The sequence below is a fragment of the Falco biarmicus genome, chromosome 2 (assembly GCF_023638135.1).
Source record: "Falco biarmicus isolate bFalBia1 chromosome 2, bFalBia1.pri, whole genome shotgun sequence".
Lineage (NCBI taxonomy): Eukaryota > Metazoa > Chordata > Aves > Falconiformes > Falconidae > Falco > Falco biarmicus.
Genome location: NC_079289.1, coordinates 61,397,062 through 61,421,568, shown reverse-complemented (window position 1 = coordinate 61,421,568; position 24,507 = coordinate 61,397,062). Strand labels below are relative to the sequence as shown.

The following is a 24,507-nucleotide window of genomic DNA, read 5'->3' as shown; positions in this document are numbered from 1 at the left end:
CATTTTTTAAAAAAAGGAAGAAAAGTAACTGGCAGGAATGCTGTGGACTTGCTCAGTTCAGTGTATTTATTCCTAACATTGTGTGACAAATGATCATTTTATATATGCGCCAGGTGGGAAGCCAGTCAAAATAAAACCAAATTTAGCTCCAGTCTGTGGCTCCGCTTCTGTGACGCTGTGTGTGTAGCTAGAGCTTTCCTGCGGCTTAGGAGAGGTACCATGTAACATTTGAGAGTAAAGAGACCTGGCCGGTTATAAAGCAGGCTTTATAATGCTGTTTGAATTCTCGAAAGTCAAAGGCTACGAGCCGGGGTTGCGTTGCATTAGTGGGCCTGCTGTGCTGGGGGAAAGCGGGCTGGGCTCAGCCTGGGAGGAGGGGGAAGGCTTTCGGATACCCAGCCCTGATGGGTTATGCCTACAGAGGTCACTCTTCCAATGCAGAAGAGCCGCTGCTGCGGCCTCTCCTTTGCCAGCCCCAACCTGCTTTCCCTTTCTCAACTTACCTTGATAGCTTTTATTAGCCATCAGTGAAATGAAAGTATCCGAGCAGCTGAATTCAACCCATCTTGCAGAGCCCGGGGATATGCTTCCTTTATCAAATACAAGTTGTGTTTCCATTTGGCTAATTCTAAACTATTTGATTACAAAAAAGCTTTGAATGTTGTTAATGGTAGATCTAATGATAATATCTAATTACTTTTTCAACTTAATGCACGCTTAAAAATAGGTTGTGTTGTTGATGTAATTGAGTTTTCCTGAGTGATTCATTGAGGCTTAATCACCACAGTGAAGAAGCACACTATTAAAATTACTCTTTTCAATTGCTGGGGCTAGTGATTTATAGGCCACTTGGAGGCCCGTGGTTTGAGGAAGCTTACAAATGCATTGCCGATATTGCTGCCGGTGAGACAGCTTCTCTTCTCAGAGCAGGATTTCTTACTAATTCTTGTCACAATTGTTTGCCCGAAGGATATGGAATAATTTCTCCTTAGATGAGGTTGTCCTCACTCTGGATTCAAGCTGAATGTTAGCTTGAGAAGTAAGCTGCTGAATGGATCTGGGGATCATATAATAATAAAGGTGCTTTCTAGGTTTGAAATAATAACTATCTTTGGTGCTGGTTAATTTATTCAGGGAAGCTGTGCATTTAACTCAATTGAAAGCTTCAACACATAAATCTGCTGAACAGGTAGGCAATTAAATGCTGGGCAAAGTTGTTAGTCAGGTTAATATAAAGTATGAAATAATAAATTTTAGGTTAAGGTGAATGTATAAACTGAATTGGTTTTGCACTGAGTTTAAGAGGTTATAATTTTCTAGCAGGTGGCTGGGACTGAGGGCACGCAGTAGATACATGAACGCTGAGCTCCCTCCCCTGGAGGTCCCGGTCCTGTTGTGTCCCGCGCCACCCCCCACCCCCACCCCCTTTTTAGAGATTGGCTTTTACTGCCTCCACCAAATCACAAAATTGAAATGACATGCATTAAATAACTTATGCTTGTGACTTTAGACTTTACAGACTTCTCATCTGAAGAACCTTAGATCTCATGATCTTGAAAACACCAAGGAAAATTATTCTGTAGACTTGACTTCTGTTGACACTTTTTAATGGAGGACTTTCTGCCTGTGTTGTTTCTGCCAAGACAAACAGTGTCTATAGATAGCATGGATTACCTCAGTTTCACCTCAAGGTGAAGCTCAGCACCGCCTTTGACACACAGGACGGCACATAGTGTTATGGGGCACCTTTCAGTCAAATGGCGGAGAAATCTCATTCAAAAAACCCACTGCTAATGTCTGAAGTGTCGCTGTTCCCTGTGTGCTATAGGCTGCTGAGCAAAGTGGTTCTCCTTAGTGACATGTGGAAGGTTATCCTCACAAGTGGTGCCTTTGACACTGATTAAGTTAGATTATATAGCTGTTTTTTTCTCCTTCTGATAACCAGTTATATATGGGATATTTCACAGCCTGCCTCTGAATGAATGTTAACATGTCAGAAACTGATAAAATAAACTGCAATTGATGACCCTGTTAAATGTTCTATTCAGCAGCATATAGACTAGTCTGCTTCTCATTGTATCTGGAATTCTTATTTTTGTAGGTAAACAAATGCACATTCACTACAGATTGAATAGCCCCTTGAACTATGCTCTGCAGTTTGCATTTGGGTTAATCTTGTCGGTTTTAATATAGAGAGAAAAAAAGGAGAAAGCACCAGGGGTGGAATTGTTAGTGCTTTCACATCCACATTCCTCACATTTTGTCAGGATGATAAACTGTAGGTAATGGACAGCCGTTGTTTCACAGGACAAGCGAGCCAGCCGGAGCACAAAGAGCTTGCTAAAACGATATCTCACAACATGTTTGGGAGCCTTTCAGCTAGACAAGAATTTATTTGGGAGTCCTGTGTCATGGGACCTCAGCAATTACAGCTTCAAGCTGAAGAAACAGGAGTGGAAGGTTAAAATGATTTAAACACATGCTCCTAAATTGTACCCAAAACATAGCTGTTGACACTTGGCATGCTAATACAAGGAGTGAGTGGTGGCTTCCAGTCCATTTGGTATCTCTGGAGTTCGTAGCCAGGTCTCCAAAGCACAAGTGAATTAGCAAAATTAATTCAGAGCAAACTGAAGGCCGAATTCTTGAGCTGGTTATTTTCTCCAGCCTTTTATATGCGGAGTATAATTGCTATATTATTTATAGTAGTTATCTTAAAGCATGTTATCTGTAAGCTGTGTGATGTTATTTCACTTTGTTTAATGAAGTAATGGCCTTTAGAAAGGCAGTGGCTAAAAGTCAAGCTAAAATCACTTAAGTTCTCCCTCTTCCCACGCACACAAGAATGCCTCCTGCCATCCCCCCCCCCCCCCCCCCCCCTCCGTTTTATTGAAAGGAGATAACATTGCTTTAGGTGTGACACTGGGGATCATCTCAAATTCGGCCAAGGTTCCTGTAGTGGGATGTCAGCGGATGACCTGAGGTGACTGCTGTGACATGCTGGGAAAGACAAGGCCTTGCAGCCCTGTACACCCAGGGTTGCTTTTGGGGCATTTTTTTAAAAAAAAAATTTTTTTTTAGAGTCTGGTCTTGTCGTCGTGCAAACCTGCAGTACTTGAAATTGCTTGTTGCAAATGAGAAGAAAGTGTTCTTCTGAGAAAAAAATAGGGATTAAAATGTTATTCATGTGGGCCTAATGTCTACCTGCCTTGGTTGCTGACATAAAGAAACCTGTTTTTCTGGTCATTTATCATACATCTACATGGATTTGCCTATGAGCTCATTCTTTGTGAGGCGTTGTGGAAACTTAAATAGGAATGTTAAACTGCTTGAAATATTTTGATTAAAATATGCAGTGCCACAGAATATAGACTTTTAACCAGAATGCTGTTGTCATGAGTGAGAGGAGTTGTGGGGTTTCTTTTTCTTTTTTTTTTTTTTTTTATTATTTATTTTTTGTGGGCGGGGGGGGGGGGGTAGTGCTGCATGAAAAGCAGAGGAAGGGAGGATGGCAAATGGACAGTGTTAGAAGAGCTTGGAAAAACTCCTGTGGCTTCATTGTCTCTTTAAAGCCAGAGAACACAAAGACAAACGCAGTTCAGCCTTTCTCCCATGATGGAAAATGTAAACCGTTGACACAGCTCCCATGTTTAACTTGTTTAATTCTCATTTTAAATTCAGTGCTATACCAGCCGTGTGAACTCTGAAGATTTCTTTAGTAATCCATTTTGTAGTTCCGAATCAAAAACAAAGTGAAAAGGTCTGACACAATTTGCTTTTATTTTTAGGCAAATCAACCCTGGTCATAGTTAATAAGGGGATTACAACCCAGACTAGGTCTTTACAGATGTAATGTAAATCAAGGGCAGAGTATAAAGAAACTGATCCCTTTTGATTGAAGTATGGTAAAAAGGCATAGAGAAACTAGCAGCAGTAATCTGATTGTATGGCAATAAAACCACCATTTTCTGTCTTTCAGATAAAAATAATGTGGTAAATCCATGCAGTTCATAAGATGTGAAGGTAGATAAAGGGTGATGCCATGGCAACATATAGATTGGCTTGATGTTAGAAATGACACGTCTCTGAAAGGGGTGTTAGAAACTAAGGGCCTTGCTCGGGGCTGTAAGGTATTATGTGAGAACTGCACAAAACTTGGGGGCTGGGATTAGAAAGTATGAAAAGCCTACTTGTGGCTTGGGATGGTTAAAGCAGTAAAGAAAAGCTGCTCAGTTCTTGCTCATTGGTGGCGTATAATATGGTAAAGATAGATTTCATTTACTGCTTTCTGCCGAGATGGGGACCGATTAAAACTTAAGATGGCTGCAATTGTTAGGTGTGGAAGATTTTCCTTTTTAACTCCTGCCCTAGCAGCAGCCTCTCTGAAGAATTAGTTGCACTTGGGGTTTGTTGCCTTAATCTATTTGGGCTTCGGGCAGGAGCATGCTGGCAGGGAACAGAGAGCAGAGGGAATAGGTAGGACTGGGGTTATCTGGAAAGAAAACAGAGACCTTTTGATTTCAGCTGTGTTTCAGGCTGTGGTCTCCATCTCGCACTCCATGGGAGCAGTGTAGATAAACACGCTGCATTGTCTGTGCCTTGGCCAGGTGATACTTCAGCATCTCTTATGTTTCCCATCTGTGGAAATATAAAAGAAAAAAAACCCAACGCAAACAAACCAGCATCCATTCCTATTTACCAATAAAGCTGCAGATAACCAAACTGATCTGGCTTAGTCTCTAGGTGGTGTTTATTTCCGAAAGGCAGGCTGAAATCCAGTAATGAATGAGCTAAATATCTGCCTATCGCTGCCCCCCCCCCCCCCAATTCATTGCGATGAGCTTGCTGTCAGCCCCTTGAGTTCAGCATGGAGACAATTTAGCCATTGTTTTGTCATTTAAGTGATCTGCAGCTGTAAAGGTAGTGAAATACCTCTCCTAGTGCAGCTACTTGCATTTTTTTCTTGCCTTTTCTTTTAAAGAGCCTTCAAAGTAGTTAAGACTTGCTTTTCTACCCAACTGACAACCGTAAACACCCACAACTTAAACTCAGCATTACATTGCAAATCAGGGGTATGATTCAAACGAGAAATATTTACTTTATTGCCTGCTCATTTGTCTCCTGGGGGGGGGAAGAAAGCACTCTGCATTTCTTAGGCAGAGTCTAGACATAAGGGGGAAAAAACACTGAAGCCTACAATAACAGTTGTGTCTTTAGTGGGAATGAGCCTGGGATGAGCTCTGCAAAATGGAATTCATGCTGTTTGTTTGGCAGGGGCTCGGACACTTTTAAAGTTTGGTTTGTTGGTGGGGTTTTTTTCTTCCTTTTCTTTTTCCTTTTTCTTTTTTATATAAAGATGTTAATTACATGCTTGAATTTATCATTCTTACCCTACCCCATAGTAAGATGGAATACTTAAAGTTCTGACTGAAAAGGGAACTCCAAACCCAAAACTGTCAAGCTGCTGATGTGATTTAACAGCTGAAAAATAAACAAGTGCATATAGGGAGCTGAACAGATTGGCAGAATATTCGGGGCCTGAAGTGCTCAGATACGTTTCCTCTCTTGCAGCTTAACCTTTGCAAATCTATATCAAAAGATCCAATTCATTTGCTGAAATTCTCAAAAGCGCAGGGCACCCTCATCTAATTTACAGGCTGGTCACATCCAAGCACCTTGCATTCTGCATTTGACAATGATTGCTAATGGGCCATTCAACTAAAGTATTTGCTTGTTAACAGGGAACAGAGCATGATAAATGTCCAGCAAGCTTGCGGCCTCCTTCAGCTTTTCAAATGCAGACTGGTGCATATTTATGGCAGGCAAATGACAAAGAGAGAAGCTGAATTACTCTGGCCCTATGCTTTCTGTTCGAACAAGGGTTAAAGTAATTAAAGAAATAATGCAAAAACCGATGTCCTTTGTTTGCCCACCATTATCCAACATTTAGCTTTCGAACCTGCCTGTCATGTCACATTTCAGAAATGTACCAGATAAGGCTCGGTAGGTTTGGCAGGGCACAGAAAGGAGTGGGTAATTCTTTACGGAGCGCATCCTGGGCAGTGCAGCATCCTTGGCAGTGCCGGCCAGGTCTCCTTGTTCCCATACAGAATCCTCTGCAGGTTCCCCTCCCCTGAGATAGTTTCTACTGACATATGTTAACTCGAAGATGGAATTAGACCACAGAGCTTTGGCGATTTGCACTTCTGTTCCCTAACTGGGGGGTGGTGGAAAGCAACTCCCCCCCCCCCGCCCCCCCCCCCCCCCCCCCAACATTGGAGAGGCTTTGAGAAAACAAGCACATTGCACTCAGCGTGAAAGCTAAGTATGAAAACGAAATGGCAGAACAAAAAACAGTGTTCCCGTTGCTCCGCCGCCCCCAAGGGCGGTTAGGTCTTAAAACCTGAAACCATAAAGCATGCACAGAGAAATTCCTGAAACTTGAAGTGTCTTCAGTGTCATTTTGAATTATTTCTTATGTTTTGTGCTTGTGAATCCATGTTTACTCTTAGCCTGATTTTCAAAAGTCTTCGAGCAGACTTAAATGCAGAATTGAAAATGTCATGTAGTACTTTATGTTTGTATTTGCAAGTAGATAAACATGTTCAAGGCTTCTGTCTAGCTCCTCTTCAACTCCATGAAAACACCTCCAGTGATTTCAGTGAGTATTACATTAGCTTGCAAGGGCTTTAGATTATAATTGTTTTTTCATTATAGGCAAAATTTTGTATTTTTTATAATGAACAAAATGTATCATTTTACTCAAGGAAGGAGAACATACAGATTTTTTTTTTCCCCCTGTTAACTGTGATGCAGAGAAGTTCCCTTTGATGTGATTATATACATTGTCAAAGACAGCAAATAAGAGCAGTACCTCTATCTTTTTTGGCAATCCTGGCCAGCCAACACCCTGTGTTTATTGCGGTATCAGCATGATAATTATAATGCAGCTGATTTAAACTTTGATGTATTAGCCTGTGCTTTCTTCTGGTTTTAAACATAGGTTCCAAGCCAAAAAAGATAAAGGCTGGTAGAGGATTATGTTGCTAGGTGAATCATTCCTAATGTATGGCATATACATAACTATAGGATGGGGTTTCTACTATAGTGTTCTTTTGAAATGTCTAGTGGTTAATAGCTAAAACAGGATTTACGAAACTTTTATTTAGTAGGATTCAGAGCTGTGTAGACTTTAAAGCATAATCAAGTTTTACACATGTCAACAGAAAATTAGAAATTTTATGGCCTGTCTTACACAGGAGAATAGGTTAGATGGTGGAATGATACATTAGGCTGAAAAATCTGTGATGCTGCAAATTTTTTATCACTGTTCTGTTAGCTTTTGCTTTAATAGTGCATTTACTTAGGTACCCAAACCAAAGAACAACGGTGGGAAAGATGAACAATGCACTGTAAAGGGAAGTGCATGTTCGAGCTAATAAGAGGGATTTAAAATGTATTGTTATTATTATTGTTACTGTTAGTTAAAGCCCAGTTGCAATTGAATGCTATTTTATTTTGGATTGGGAGTTCTGCCAGACTCCAGCCTGTCAGAGCTAAGAAGACTGAAATCAAGTCCAGGCCTATTTCTGCAGCGAACGGGAATCCTGGCTCCTTGCCTGTGGATTCATTCAGGAAGACCCATCTGGCTTTTGATGTTCTGCAAGTTTGAAGCAGTTTGTTTAAGGAACCTATGCGAGCACTAGTGAAAGCACACAAAACTGCACTTCTGACTCTTCGAGTGGTGCATTGTTTCACATTTTCATTTTTGCTGGTGCTCACCATCTGCTTACCTACTGCCTGAGCACCAGTTGGTTTCTATACCTGACTGGGTAAAAGTGTAAATTTGGAGTTGGGAATATCTTGACTCCTTTTGAGGGTTTGCAGTCCCATAGCATTTGCTGTCCACACTTCAGTTGCTTTCTTAATGTTTAATTAAGTTCAGTTTAGTTCAGAAGCCGTCTAACTTAATCACTGCACAACACCTGACCTTTAGGGTTTTTTGGGGGTTTCTTTTTCCAAGCTATGTAGAATAGCTGAACAGGGAAAGTCACATTGGCAGGCAAGGTTATTAGTATGCCTGATAAATATTTTAGAAGAGATGATTTTTAGTGGTAATCATTGTTCCTTCTATCAGACAGTTTTCAGGCACTTTTTGAAGAAAAACAAAACCCAAATCTTCATAAATTTACTGCTTACATAGTCTTTTACATTCTGTGGATTGGTGTGTGACACCAAGGCAAGCAAGACTGCACTGTGCGCCTAGGGCCTGACTCAGGAAACTGTCCTTATTCAGAAAAGCTCGTGTTGAGCATGTGCTGAATGCTGAATATTTTTGCTGAAGCGGGACAGATTTAAGCATGAGCGGTATTGAATCAAGGCCAGAGTGAAAAGGTTTTTTGGGGTTGGACAAATACAGAGCTCTGAAGCTTCATGATTATTATTATTTCTTTTTAATATCAGAAAATTATGTCAGAACCTACAGTCCTGTCTGCATTTGCAAAGAGTCTTAGTTTCAACATATCTTGCCAGTAGTCTCTGTAGCCCCACCAGGGGTATGTGCTATGTGCTGGCTGGGACAGCTCCAGTGGGTCCATCAGCTTTGCTCCTGGAGGTCTGGCTGCATTGGTAGCTCTGCTGGAACAGTTTTCTGTGCTTTTGCTTGCAGTTCAGTGTAATACCAGCAGCACATTTCCACTGACGACTGACTGCCGAGAGTGACCTGGCTGCTCCCAAGAGTCCCGATCACCCCCCTGAAGGATAACACAGTTTGCAGCTTGCAGTGGGTGCACAGGCTGAGCATCCATCTGGTAGAGGCAGAACGAAATGCCAGTGTCTTGCAGGTACAGAGCAGCAGGTTAAAACTGACTGGGTGGAGCTCATGCTGTCCCTAGCTGTCTGCTGAAGCCCTGATGGAGTCTTCCACCCAGGGCAGGGATGTCTGTTGTCACGTTGAATGCACTTCTGGACCCTTAAAGCACTTTTTAAACTGCTACAATGCCAGTTTAGCTTAATTTGAGAGGTTTAGACCTGCAGCAGGACAAAAGATGGTTCTTGGTAGATCTGATATTACTACTGCTTTGGAGGTGGCAGTGGCCAACCCAGTTCTACTCTACTTCTGCAAGTCAGTCAAACTTTGGAAAAGTTGGTATTTAAGGTAAGAATGTAGGATCTCTGCACTTGCGAGTGGCTGAGTCTTGGGTTTACTGTGAGACACAAATGCAGGCTCATGTTAGATCTCCCATTTGGATTTTTACTCAAGGTCATTTTCTTTCCCCTGAAAACTGTATTTTCCAATATAAAGAGAAAAAGGATGTGGCATAGGAGTGATAGAGAGTTGTAACTGGATTCTGGAAATCTTTGCATAACATTGATTTGCCAAAATAGGTTTTGGTCTGTCATACAATGCTGTTACTGATTTGGCATAACTTTTCCTGAAAGTTGTGAGTTAACAACTTTTGTTCTACTTCCAGTGTTTACTTATGCAGGCAAATGGTATGCAATAATATATTTTCTAACAACTGCAAAGCAGCTGGAATTTTTTCTTTGAATTTGAGATACAATCGCTGATTATTAATGTCTCATCAAGTAACAAGACAGTCTCCGCCCTCTTTTATAGACTTTGCTGGGAGCATGTCTTGGAACAAGACCATACAGGTGTGAACAAATTGTAGTTAAGAGAAGGAAGACTGCAAACTTTGGTTGGTATCCTTCTATTGCAGCTGACATAAGACACATTTTTTTTTTTTTGTAATGGGAATGGTGGAGAAGAGCTGAGTGTAGCACAGCAATAGAACAATCTGGTTTTATTGTTTATTTCTTGTGATTTACAGTGCCCTTTTTGAAAAGTAGTTCTTTGGCAAATGCCAGCTGCTCTCTGTTAGCTTTCTAAAAGCAAAGACTTTAGTGACTTGGGTAAGAAGCACACATGGTTTGGTTTGACTTTCTGTTCCATGCTCTGCATCTTTTCAATAAAGCGCCATCTTTCTTGGGTTTGGCACACCCTGCCTCCGTGAGCACAAGTCAAGTAGGGCATTGGTTTTGTGTTACGCTGGATTCATGGCACAGATTTTTTTTATTTTTCTTTTTTTAAAAAAAAATCCAAACCATATAAATACCAGATTATCTTTGCTGTGAGAGCAAAGAACTACTTTAATATTCCCAGTAGCATATTTTGAACAACAATTCTTTAATTAAAACAACATTGGTCTCTTCCTGTATTTCATGGCTAGCAAATGAGAGAAAACACCAGTGTTACTATCAAAGGGCGTCAGTTTTCATTACAGTAATGGTTCAATTGTGCAACGCTGTAGGCAGTGAAATTTAATATTATTGTGACTTGTGTTGTAATTGTAGGATGACAGAGGAAAATGGATTAAGTTTAAATATAAGTGTACACAGCAGCACATGGACTTTGTCAAATGGAAGCTGAGGGCTGGGGCAGGACGGGTCCCCCTCTGGCTCTGTCATAATGAATTAGTATTTTGTAAATAACTGGCCACTAGACTATAGATTTATTACCTTTTGTAGATATATGTGGACACACACAGACATACATGGATTCTGTACCGACTGTAATTGCAGTGTGGAGTTGCAGAACGGGTTTGTGCCTGTAGGCTTGCAGGGTATTTGAATGTCTAGGCTTCTTGTCTTCACCTTTCAAGAAAATATCCTTGCCTGCCAGTTTGTTAAGTTTTCTTCTGAAGGATACACCCATCCTTTCAGTTAAGGGATTGCTAACACATGAGTGGCCTCAGACTGGGAAGCCCTTTGTCATTCTTTTCTTCCTGATGAATAAAACTAAATTCAAGTTGCACATGATCTTTGCTTTAGAAAATCTCTAGAGACAACTAGTGTTAACCAGCAATATCCCATTCTTTCCCAGTTGCCCATATACATGCAGATTAAAATGGAAGATGGTAATTTGCCATCCATTACTGGTCTCTTCCATGAAAGATTAGGGACAATGAAGCTAGATGTTTCAGTTGTTTACAGTGTAGGCAAGTGGAAGATGTCCCCAAAACAGTGCCTGATAGTCTGCTAGTGTGTAAACATGAAGCCCTGTCGTGTTACCCCGTATCTTCACAGCACGATGTTTCTCAGAGGTATGTTCATGTTGAAACCTGTTCTAATGTTAAAGTGCAAAAGGGGGCAGTAAAGTGCTATCCAAAAAAATGTTTATTTTTTAAAGGTATTTCTTGTGGCAAAAGTTGCGTTTCTCAGTAGGCTTATAATCCTCTGTATTTAAAATAACAATCACATTAATATCTTCTGTTTGAAAGGCTTACAAATGTCACCAAAGCATATCGTTAAGCATTGTGGGATCAGTGTTTGCTGTGAGTATTTCCATGTTCTGTCCTTTAACCCAATCCCAAAACATGCTACATATTTGGAATGTATTGAAGGCAGGAAGCTTTCCTCGGATATATTTAGGACGCAGCTATACGAAGCACTTCTGAAAGAATTCCAACTTTGCTAATCATGTCTGATTCTCATGTTGTGCATTACCAGCACTGTGTTTCTGAAAAAACAAAATGAAAAGAATGCTGAGGCTAGGGGTTTCTGCCTGAAGTGCTAAAGTGTGTAGTGGTGGCATGGGTCAAGAGTTGGGCTCTCATCCAGACCCGCATGCATCATTTGTCAAGAGGTAACTAGAAAGAGCAACTAATTACAATGCACCTACTGAGTGTTTTCCCTTTGAGAAATTCTTCAGTATAAACCGTTTATACAGATTGGCTGCTACTCTCCACTGCAGCCACTTGCAGTTTTTAAACTCAATATAGAAAGCATGTTTCTGCTGAAATGCAGTAAAAAGGAGAATGTGCCTGTGTGTGTTCCCATGCTTATGCACGAGAGTAAGCAATGATTTGAGGAGTGAGTCCCTGTTTGCTGAAGCTGAGTAAGTCCAGCACTGTTGTGAGGGTTCATATTTCTGTAAATGCTGATGAAATGTTAATATAATACACTTTAAAATAGAACATTGGTCATCTCCATCTTCTTTTTTTTTTTTTTTCTCTTTAGTGCGAAGCCTGTCCTAAAGCACATTAGTGGTTCTTTTGTGGTTACCAGAATTGATTTAGTAAATGGATCAGAATTCTCTAGTGCTTTAAGTACTTCTAGCAGAACAGTAATTGCTTTCTAGCACAATAATACAAAAAAGTTAATTGCTATTAATAATGCTTTATGTATGTCACGCATGAAAACTGAATATAAAATCTGTTATTTAAAAAAAAATTCTTTGCCAGCTTTAGTAAAAAATCAAATTGTACACATTTTCAGCATTTCAAGCTCCACCTGTGTGGTAAATATTCTAAGCCAGGCTGCACGTTCTTGTGCAAAAAACCCAGATCTTGTTTACCATTGTAGAGGAAAAAAATATATCGGTGTTTTCTCTGAGAGGGTGTTTTTAAGGCAGAGGAAATTGTCCTTCCCTTTTATGGGAGGAAAACCGCACGTTCATTTTTGCACCCTGGATTTACGTTGGGGACGGAAGGGTAAAGCACAGTTTGGTCTGGAGGTTTTAGTTATGCAAGTGTGTATTTTTGCTTTGTTCTGTGAGTGAGAGTCAAGCAGCGAGGGGAAGGGCAGCTTTCCAGCAAAACTAAACTGTCTCTGGCAGGTGGAAATGGCGTCCAGTTGAAACAGATACACTGTTTTACAGCAAAACTCTTCTGGCAGCTGCGCGCTGGGGGGCTGAAAGTGGGGCACTGCCGCTGCTCGCCGGGCTGGGAAAGGGGGCTGCCAGCACCCCCCAAGTCTGTGGTCACCCCAAGATGCCACCCTTCCTCTGGATGGGAGTTGCAGTCAGCTACCTCTGCCAGAGCCCAGGGCTGGGGTAGCCCCAAAGGAGAGTGTGGCACCTCCTTTGGCTTATTTACTTTTTCCGTGAAATGAGATCACATCCATAATCTCATACACCGCAGCTTTCAAGGAACCAGATTTTCTTTTAGATAGTGTCTCCAATAAGATGTGTTTGGTGCTGGGTTGCAAGTGACCTTCCACATACATCAAGGGCAAAAGGGGTATGGTTCTTGCCAAATATATCTTAGCTGCAGGTTTTGTGCTCTCTAGAGTGCAAGGCACCTTTTAGACTTGTGACCCATCATAAGCTGAAGGGAGTGAGGAAGTGGGTGTCTGTGCTTCTGCAACAGCAATAGTCATGCGAGTTACTTGGTGAAGGAAACTCGTGACACATCTTTCTAGGAGACTAGTCAGGGCATTTTCTGGTGTATTTTAAGAGGGATGGTGTCTGTGGGTGGCTCTATATGCAGTGGAAACTCCGTGCCTTTAGGACTGTGATGTGATTTGACTGTCAAATCCTGCAGGTCCATGCAAAAAAAATGTTTTCTTTGGGATAGCGTGTATGCATTCTGAACCCATCCTTATTTTACGCCTATTAGAAATCCTGTGTTATATTTTAAATGATTTCCTCTTGTATTTTGCCAAAGGTAGTGAGATGATATGATAAATGAAACAGCTAAAATTTCATACATGCTCCTCATTCTCTGTCCCCTTAAAATTTTGAGAATCCATAATCGTGCTGCAGAATATTCTTGTGTAGGTTATGAAGATTTCAGTTATAAATGTATTGCATTGTCATGCCCTACTGAAGTTAATGGAAGTAACAATTCCAGTAAGAGCAGGTCCAGGAAAAGGCACCAAGAATGGTGGCATCCATTTGCATGGCTACTTGAGACACACAAAATGGTGGAATCACTACCATTTTGTGTCCAGGGTGGTGATTAAAACAAAATAAACCCTTGACCATTCCTCTTTTCAGCGCACTGCAAGCATTTCCACCAGGTAGTCTGAAAGAAGGTGGGCTCCTTTGGCGGTGAGGAAGGAGGAGGACAAGGAGGTACCACAAACTCCAGGATGGAGATTAGCTACAGTTTCAGGCACTGTTTCAAAGAATTTATGGGCTTGCTGCACTTTTTATTGCAGGGGAGCCTGAGCCCCAAAAAGAGGTTCTTTCCTTCCAATGGAGGTGAGAAATACAAGAGTGAAGCTTTAGAAACTTGTGTTACGGTGTTTTATAATTTGGCTGTGTATAATGTGGTACTTACCATTAAGGGATGAGCATGAATGTATTTGTTTATTTATTTGTTTGAATTCCATTTAGTTTCTACCCTACAAGTCCTGTTAATGCCAGTAACCATTGCTTACATGAATGGTTTAATTAACTGCGTGGAAAAATGTTACATATAAATAAGGTCAGCAGATTAAACTTAAATTTTATTTAAATTCAAAACCAACCCTATTTAGCATGTTCTGTAGAAAATTGTTATAGTATTAAAATGATTTAATAATCCTCCACTGGCAAAGAAAAAGAGGTTCCAAAACTCACTTAAAAGAATTTTAATAATATGAAATGCTATACTACTTTCGTTTTGAAAGTTTCATTTGCTAGTCTGTGTATAAAGCCAGTCTTGTCATCTTGCTGTGTCACACTGTGGTAATTTTTCTTGCACAGACGTCATGTAAGAGTAGTGCCTTTCTTTTTAACCAAATTCTGTACCCATTTTGAGACAGCGACTCCACATCAATCTTTTTTGATGAAGCTTGTTTTTCTGTCCATTCCATGGCAGTTACTGATCCTCTTCTGACTGAATTCACATTCACTTAATCTATTTAAACTTGAGTGAGATCAGTCCTGTAATATCACTGGTTCTGCAAAAAAATCATTTCAGGTTTACAGCTGGGTGTATCCCTTATCTCCACATGGTTTTTATATGATGATGGTTATGACAGAAACTAATGTGAAAACTGTGTGGCACACAGGACTCTTACAGAAGTCTGTGGTCTATGTTTTGGGATTTTACTCAGTTCAAAGGAATCAGTAAACTGGTTTTCATCTCATTCAGCAGGCTGTGAACAGCCCACTGCTACTTCACTGAAATCACTAAGACCTTTTCCTGGAACTTTTGTGCTTTGCATCAAGCTGGTAGGACTTTTGCCTTGCTTAATCACTTCTCCTGTAGACAAAATGATTTTCAAAATACGAATGTTGTTTCAAAAGCCAGATGATGAATATGTGTACTTTTTAATAACAGTTTCTTCTAAACAGTAAGGGCTTGTACATGGAATGCTATTCTGTATTCTGTTTCAGTTTGCACTTGTACAAGTAACGGACTAACATACTGTGTTATTAGTATTCATGACATTTCCTTAATAAAACTTTTCAATGAATAACTTTATAGTCAGGCTGGTAGTTAAACTTCATAAAGTTAAGTGGGTAGGATTCCCCAACAGAAGGTTTCAGGCTGCATTTTAAGAAGCATTCTTGATTGTTTGCATTTTTAGGGTTATTTTTGTTACATTAATTTAAAGCTAACTGCCTACACCAATTAGTTCAGGTAAGGTATTAAAGCAGAGAAATTTGGCACTGTTTCCCCGGTTAAATATACAAGACTTGCCACAAGTACTAACACGCTTTCTAAAATAGCATTTATTTAATAATTACTAGGATATAGTTAAAGCTAAGTGTGCATATATATATTTATAGTATGTGTGTATATGTATATAGTTTTGCAAGTTGGGAAGAGCGTGACAACAGATTGTTACATCAGTCAATACTGATTAACAAAGTAAGAATGTATTTCGCTAAGAATTTTATCTGTAGATAATTTTACAATTTCAGACGTGACTGGTAAGGAATAGTAAAATATTCTCAGTGCAAAAGTGCTGACAGGTAAAGTTGGGTTTTTTTGAGAATTTAATATAATGAAATTAGGCAGGTTTGAATGGTTATCATTAAGGAAAACTTTATAATTCAATAAGGTTGAATTTGCTAAGTTTCTTTAAACAGGAAGTAGATTCTTAAGAAGTTAGTTGGAAACTGCATAATACGAATTTTATTTTTTGTAAAATTTCAAAATCCAAGTTTAACTTCTCTAGGACTTTGGCCTACATTAGTACATTAGTGCCAGGAATTATTTGGCCTTAAAATAAGTGTGATACAGAAAATTATTCTAACATTGGTGGGAATGAGGAATGGAATATTCTGTTCCTATTTTCTGTTCACGTGTCACGTGACTTTTTGGTCTAATACAATACTTTTAAAAAGGTTTGGGAACTCTGCATGTTGCTGTTATTTGATAAGCTGCATGACTAGTTGGCCATGTGGGAGGGATTCACATCCATGGGTTTGCACAGATGTCAAGTGTTGCCACAGTACACCAGTTTTGGGGTGACAGTAAAAATGCCATCTGTATCCAAAAGTGCCAGACAGAAAGTGCATGAATTTCATCATACAGCTTTTACTGTACTTAATATACTTTTATGTGCTTTCTCACAGTGAGCAATAGGATTATTAATTGTGAGCAAGATACTTTGAATGCTCTAATCTCACTATATCTGACTGCTGGCAGAAATGTATGGGAAAATTTGCTCAGCTTTTCTCCTAATTTTCTGTACGGGGTACAGGGACCTGTAGTGGTATGTAGGTTTCCCACTAAAGAACATATAGAGATGGAAAGCAGAAAGTTAGAAAGTTGGGTTTTTATAGAAAGCAGTGGTTCCAGTGCTGTCGCTATCCTGGCTGCTCAAGAAGAGCATGTCACTGTCCCAGCCAGCTATTGGAGTAACGCAGCTTCCTTGGAATCAGTCACAGGATTCTGAAAACCTCTTGCTCCATCTTTTATTATATTTCTGTTCAGGGCGGGGGAAGTTTTTTAGTTAGTTGAAGGCACATTCTGATCAGACTTCTAAAGCCAGTTCATCAACTTGTTTTACAGATTCCATCCTGCAAACGTTTCGTAAGTGTGGATGCTACCCCAGAATGCTTAAGGCTACATCAGCACTTGCAGGAAGAAAGATTCAGGATTAATCCTGAAGTTTTTGTTAACCTCTATCAAGGCTGAATGTGCATTGTCCTTTTCTTTTTTTTAGATACAAGTTTTTGAAAAATAGGATCATAAAACAGTAGCCTTAATTCTCCTGACACTTAGTAAATAGCTTCAGAAAATGCTTAGTACCCGGCAAATGATTTATTTAAAGTCTTTATGAAAACACAGTAGCAAAAGTATTACCCAAATGTAGGGATAATAATCATGCCTGCTACTCATCAGCCGCTGTAAGTTTTGTGGTCAAACTGAAATGCATGAGGGGAAACTTTCTTATTCTCTTCATCCATATTTGGGCTTTATTGTTGTAAGAAAATAAGGAAAGTAAATTGGAAAAATATCTTTCTCGCAAAGGTCATGATCAAAACTGCAAACTGTGGAAAAAATTTCAATACAATCAAGTTCTCGGATTAATCCTTTCATTTTCAGCCTTTTTTCTTTACTAATCCCATCAGCATTAGATCTTACAAGTTCAGAAACTCAAGTGGAAGGAGATTTACCGAGTTTAGTTCTAAAACTGTACAGACATTAGAGCCATAGCAAGAATATTCCTCTGCCATAAAGTCTTAACGAGTGCATTGGTTTAAAGCTCTTGTAAAACATAGTTTTAGCTGTCTGTTGGGGGGTGGTTCTGTCCTCTACCTTTTATGGGACAATTCCTGGCTACTTAACCAAGGCACACAAGTGTGCTTTCTTTCCAGTAGCTGTTCCTGAGGGTTGCCTGGCATGCCATCTCTGAACTCAACTTGTTTGTACTTGGAGTTTGCATGGAGAATGTATACTGCTGCTGCTTCATTACATCCATATATATATATATACAGAAGCTACAATGAGAATCAGGGGGTTTTGTTTTTCAGGGCAGCTTTTAGGTCATATTACTGGTAATGACAGACAGGTGCATGTTTCTAACCTTACTAATTTCATATTTGTTATGCATGGGAATGTAAATCAATTAATTTAAAAACAAAGATCCGGTCCTCTGAAATCTCATGTGTTTCATATTACATATTCCCATTATGTGAAGAAGAATTACTAGCAAGAACAAGTATTTGCAGCCATGGTGTCACAGAGTGACCAGCCTTTGTCCTGGCTTGCAGATGGGGGAATACAAGTAATTTTCATCTTTCTCGTACAACACTGCTGCACAGAAGCAAAGTGAAATGGGGCTGTGGTGAGACGAGGTGGTAAAGTCAGTCACAGGTAATGGAGGTTAGCTCAGAAACTCCATTTGCTTTTGCCTGGTCAAAGTCAATCCCCGAGGAGAGTTTGAGTCAGGATCCATGCTGCTCCCTGGGAACATTTGCTGGGTCTCTTCCTCCCCTCCATTCTCTTGGCGCCCTTGCGGAGCTGGCTTCTCCCTCAGTCACGCCTCACCAGGCCAGTGATGCCGAGGAGGATGCATTTCCACCTTTCCATTTGTTTTGCCATTTCGGCTTTTGGGAGGTGGTCACTGCATTCCTGTGGCATGTCCGAAAACTGGAGGAGGAGGTGCAGCTTCGCCCCATCTCCAGTGCATCTCAATTTGGACAGCTGTGGCCAAGCTTAATTTCTGTAGTCTGGAAATTGCACTGCATGACACAAAAGAGTGCAGTGATTTATACATCAACAGTCGCTTTTCTTGCCATAACATTTCATTGTTCTTTCTCCCTAAATCTGTAATTACATGTCTTTGTCCTGCTACGTGCTGCTTCACAACAAATATAATTCTTACACAGGCTTTGTGAGTGAAAATATTCCTGCTTAATTAGCACAGATCATAAACTTGCATTGTGTGGGAAAAAGCAGTTGTAAATGATGGATCTGAAATTTGGGGTGTCGCATCATTCTTTTCTCTAACTTAGTAAGTTCTCCTGCAGCAGTACTACATGTTGGTGGGCTCCTTCAGCCAAGCTGGGGGCTGGAGGACGCCTGCAACTTTGTTCTGCTTGAGTCTTAATGCTCTACAGTTTCCAGGAAGGCTGCCTGTGAATAAGCTGGATTTACTACGAGTGCTGTTTAAATGCGAGCACTTGGAGAAGGGTGTTCATTAGGCAGCAATTGTTTCAGTCAGTTTTTCAGGCCGATTCTCCATTAAGGAAGACCTTTGGAAAAGGCTGGCAGGCAGGAGAAAGAGTAAAGAAAGTCAGTCTTTCAGGTCTGTGCATTCGAGGATGTTGTGTTGGCTGTAGTTCTAAAACACGCACTTCTTGGCCTTAATTGGAGCAAATATATCATGGAGAAAGAAACAAACAAACCTGCTGTGGCTTTTGTCCTTGTGAGAACAAGGCTCCTCATTTTGTGGATGAATCAATACTATAAGTAATTATTTATATTTTTCTTTGTGAAGAAGTGGTGAAGTTTGGCTGTTTAATTAGTACGAGTAGGAAAGATACAATATTGAGGCTAACCCCAAAGGTTTAAGCTCGCAGCCGGTTTGTGTAAGAAGTCTTCATCTACGCTAAGGCAAAAGCATACCCGTGTTTCACTTGCAGCTCAAGAAATTAAAAAAAGAGCTAAAATAATGACAGCAGTGGTGGAGTTTATGAAGAGGAGAAATCATAGTGTAGCAGTTGCACTGTCTTGGAAAAGTGTTGTATCAGAAGCATGTGTGATCCTTGGGTCAGGTAGATCTCTCTTCACTCCAGGTCTATAAGCATCATCCTGGTGAGTGACAGATGTTCCTTTGTCTTGTAATATCAATCAGCATTTACAGTATGTTGTTAACTCTTGAAGTCTAAGTTGTTTCCTTTTCCACGTGGTTGATCAGGGGCTTTGAAGGATTATTCTTGTCATTCTCCCATGTCCAAAATAAGCAAAATATGTGCAAGAATAGTAGAAATGTTACCAAAGCAGCAAAACAGGATTGTAGCCCGCCAGACATACTCGCTGCTGTAAATGGCCAAATGTGGAAGAAACAGTAGTGCCTGCCAGAGAGACGTAAAATATACTAGAGTTCCCAAAACTGGGATAAGGACTGTAAGACTCAATCCATCTGTAATTTCCAGATGTAAATAAACATCTTGTTGATATTTCTTGTTGATATTAAATCGAGCCAGGCCCAAACTATTAAGATCGGGTTTGCTCTGTCTGTTATTTTGTTTTTTGAAACTATGCATTTGTTTCTTTCTGTCCACTGCAGTTGCTGCTTTTCTGGGTGAGATTTTATCAAGTGTCTCACATTTTCCCTTTTTTTTTTCCCCTCTGTCTCTTTTTTCTTCTTCCCTTCCCACCCCCACCCCACCCACCCCCCCTCCCATTTTAGATTCCTTCCTGGACAAGGATTGGTACTATATCCACAAATAGGAGACAAACTGGATATTATATGCCCAAAGGTGGACTCTAAAACTGTTGGCCAGTATGAATATTATAAGGTCTACATGGTTGATAAAGACCAAGCAGATAGCTGTGCTATTAAAAAGGACAATACACCTCTACTCAACTGTGCCAAGCCAGATCAAGACGTTAAGTTTACCATCAAGTTTCAAGAGTTCAGTCCTAATCTCTGGGGCCTGGAATTTCAGAAGAACAAAGATTATTACGTCATATGTAAGTTCAAAATTTCAGTTGTTCATTCTTTTAAATATAATTGTTTGTTCTTTTGTATGTTGTCTTGTACATGATCGGCAAGCTAAGAAGAATGTGAATAGGTTTGTATTGTTTCCTCTGAAGATATTTTCTTGCCAGCATGTTTTCAGCATTATTCGTGGCTTCTATGGGGTGTCTGTCTCTTTTTTTCCTTGGTTTGTGTAAACCAAGTTAGATTGTACTTCTGTGCCTGTAAAGGGCTTCTCCTCCTGTTCACTGTTTAGTGGTCTGTATTCTCATTGAAAGTTGCATGCAGCTGAACCATGATGTTTCCTGCTCATAGCTGGTGATGTGCCATGATATTGGCCTTGCCTTCGGGTGCTCTTACGCCAGGAGTAGGAGTAGAGTGGCCTGGCCATTCTGAGCTGAGGCATCCTACGTGAGACGGCTGGCCATTGCTCCAAGTAGTCCAGGGATTCTCGCAGGAAACACCTTTTGGCCACTTTGGTGCCAACTTTGACAGTGTAATTTGCCCACAAGGGTTATTGGTAGGCTCTAGTTCAGCATGCCTAGCCACAATACATACCTACTGTGTCCATACAGTAGCTAGCAGGGTTCTTGGGCAAAACCTGGACTAGCATGATCTTGAATTTCCTCCTTTTTCATGGTCCTGGACTTGTAAAAAGAATGTGCATGACACAGGCCTGTGTCCAACAATATAAACTTTGTGTGAGTTTTAGTCTGATCAGGGACTTATGGCTGAAAGCAAGTCTGGAGGTAACTGCTATGTTTAGTGATTCAAATTACTTATGACATGTGAAGTTAATTATGTGAATCAGGAGTTAGCATAAGCAGACATCTCAGCAGTACAACAACAATTTACATTAGTTTAGGTTTTATCATTGTAATATTATGGCCTGCAGATCTCATTTAGCCCCATGGGAACTTCTGAAGTCTTGAACAAGGATCATCAGTTAGTAGGAGATGGACAAATTCTGTGCGTGGGCTTTTCTGCAGTTAAAGGAAGTAACATACTGGTGTGTCTTATTTCATAGAACGATAGAATCATCGTAGAGTAGTTTGGGTTGAAAGGGACCGTTAAAGGTCATCTAGTCCACCCCCTTGCCGTGAGCAGGATCATCTTCAACTTGATCAGGTTGCTCAGAGCCCCATCCAACTTGGACCTTGAATGTTTCCAGGGGTGGGGGCATCTACCACCTCTCTGGGCAAACCTGTTCAGTGTTTCACCAGTCACTGTAAAACATTTCTTCCTAGTATCTAGTCTAAATCTGCTGGCTTTTAGTTTAAAACCATTATCCTTTGTCCTATCACAGCAGGCCCTTCTAAAAAATTTGTCCCCAAACACATTTCTGCCACCTCCTTGAAAATAGGAAGGCTGATAACTATTTTATGTAATGTCTGCCACTCTAAATGTTTCTTCATTTTTTTTTAGTTAAAAATACTGGTAATTTTACAGGTGCCCTGAGCAAGTACTTTTAGAATGGACATGGAAATACATTTAATATAAGTTAATGCGTACTTCCCAGTTATATCCATAGCGGTACACACTGTGTATAAAACAAGTTGTATGTCACAGGAAATATCTAAGAATTCTCTGTATTAAACATTAAATACAGAAAATAATAAATAACCGTTATGGGAGATACAAAATAACATTTTTTGGATTTTAAGGTTTGACAAAATGATCACTTAATATAGGTGCTTTCTCTGTTTAGTCAAGGGGATATAGAAAAACCTGACCGCACTTACACAGCATTTAAATTTGACAAACTTCCCACTGAAATCCAGTGAGATTTACTAGGGTAAAAGCTGCAAGATTAGATGTTGAGAGATAGCTGTCTGTAACTCCAGTGAAAATGTGTAGCATAAAAATGACCACGCTCAAATAATGGGCTTTAATGATGAAGTATGTTCAGTATTTAGTGCTGCTTTTAAAACCATCCACAGCGAACCAGCTGTAGTGGAACGAATGGCTGCAATTATCAGCTGAAAATTATGGGCACAAATGGAGCTTTCTGATACCCTGTCAATTCTGTCATATCTATTTCATGGGTTTACCCAAAGAATTATTAAATATGTCTCATTTTCATTAGTTTTGTATAATTATTTCATTATAGCAGTAAGACATAATAGACGTTGCATTTCCTGGAAGATTACAGTGGGGTTTGGTTGAAAGAACTTGCTCAGTCTACAGCCTAATGCCTCAAAAATCACACTGGCCTTCCAGTAATAACGGAGTGTCTTAGGATATTACTTTCCCTGCTCATTCTGGCATAAACAAATGGCAAATTTATCGTTATATTGCTAGCATACTAACTGAGCTGCAGCAGGGGTACCCATACATTTTAATAGGTTGGACCAAAAGAACCCCAACCCTGAAAACCCAGCCATCCTGAAGCTAAAACTCTCGCTTTTCTACCATTCAGGGGGAAAACAATGAACTCAGTGATGTTGGTCTCAGAAACACTTAAGCGGGGTAGAAAACTAGGCCAGGGCTCAGCTAGGACACCGTTTTGCAGGGATACTGGAGCTAGATAGGATTTTAACAGTTTGTGTTCAAAAGCTTGTGACCTGACACAGCCTCGTCAGATGCAGTTTCTGGTAGTCAGGACGTTTACTGACATTTTTATAAGTAATATAATACATCTTAATCATGTACGCAAATCAGGCTGTAGATAATTTGCGTATATCCCTATTGCTAAACCTGTAATTTAACAGGTGTGCTTGGGCCCAAAAGAGGAATGCAGTGAGCTGACTCCAATACTGCTCTGTCCTTTTCCTTTTCCTTTTCCTTGTCCTTCTCCTTCTCCTTCTCCTTCTTCTTCTCCTTTTCTTCTTTTTTTTTTCTTCCTTTTTTCTTCCTTTTCTTCTTCTTTTTCCTTTTCCTTTTTCCTTTTTCTTTTCTATTTGTTTGGGAGTTTTGGGTTTTTCTTGATTTGTTGGGTTTTTTAGGGGGTGGGAGAGCTATGAAGTGAAGACAATGCATTTTATGTGCCAGCTTTTGCTTTTGAAGTATTTTAGGATCTTGAATTCCCTCAACTAAGGGGCATCAAACAAACCTGTCAGAAGAGTTTACTGAGCCCAGTGTCTTTGCAGTGCTTGCTATGGCTCTGTCTACAGACCAGTCTCACGCTGTTTATGCTGGCAGGCTGTTGTCAGTCCTTTAAATGTTTTGTGCATCATCATCTACCTTTATCATCCTGCTATTATTTGGAAACATGTTTTGTTTTTCTAAGGTAATAGTATGTGGTTTGTGGAGCTGTATTAAACAGTAAAATCTCTATTAAGATTAGGGGGTTAGTAATTTTGGGAGGAGGAGCTGTAACACAGGATGAAGCAGCTTCCTGAACCCTGTGTATCTTTAGGGAAATGTGATTGTACAGGAATTCTTGAAGCCATAATTTTTATAACATTCATATGTATTCATGATAGGTATGACCGAAGATCTTTTCTACTCAGTACTTCCCTAGGTCTAAGCATATAAAAGATGCAACTTTTCTCATTCCACAGTTCAGAATTCTTTAAAAAAGTAAAATGTAGATGAGCTTCTCATACCTGTTTTCACATTTAATGGTATTTTAATCCAAAAATAATCTATGTATTTCTTGGCAAGGTACTGCTCTGTAGGAGTATCAGGATCCAAAGAGTTAATTCCATGAACAGCAGTACTTGGAAAGACCATAGTGAATGGTATTGTGAAAGCAAACAACAAATGATCTAACAGAGTGTCCTTGCTTTTCTTTTCTTTGCCATCATCAGTTTTTGGTTCCTGGGAAATTAATAGATTCATTTTCCTGTGGTTACCTGATTTCTTTTCAGCAGAATGGGAGAAGGTCAACTGTACTTGAGATCTCAGAAGTATTAATGTTAGATTATCCTAAAATATATGACCATTTAGCTAACATAAGTCTCTGAGGAAATCCTTACTCAGATGCATGAAGGAAGATACATCATGCCCAACAACATAAATATCTGTGCAAAGCGCAAAGTTAAGCAGAAGAAGGGTATGCAGATTTGCAACTCTGATGTTTGCATTAAAAAGTCTTTTTATGTCTTTGCATGGTTAGGGAATGGAGTATATTTGTCTGCTGTTGTGGACTGCTCAGAATGAGCAATGAGTATCTTCTCAGTGCTAGGA

The 24,507-nt window shown here is 40.0% G+C and overlaps 1 protein-coding gene across 1 annotated transcript in view; it reads left to right on the top strand.

Annotated features, from left to right (window-relative positions):
* EFNB2 (ephrin B2) overlaps window positions 1–24,507 on the top strand; it is a 46,124-nt gene that overhangs the window by 2,578 nt on the left and 19,039 nt on the right. The window contains exon 2 of the mRNA XM_056329437.1: window positions 20,086–20,369. Coding sequence (XP_056185412.1) covers window positions 20,086–20,369 — 284 coding nt within the window. The remainder of the gene's footprint in view (window positions 1–20,085; window positions 20,370–24,507) is intronic.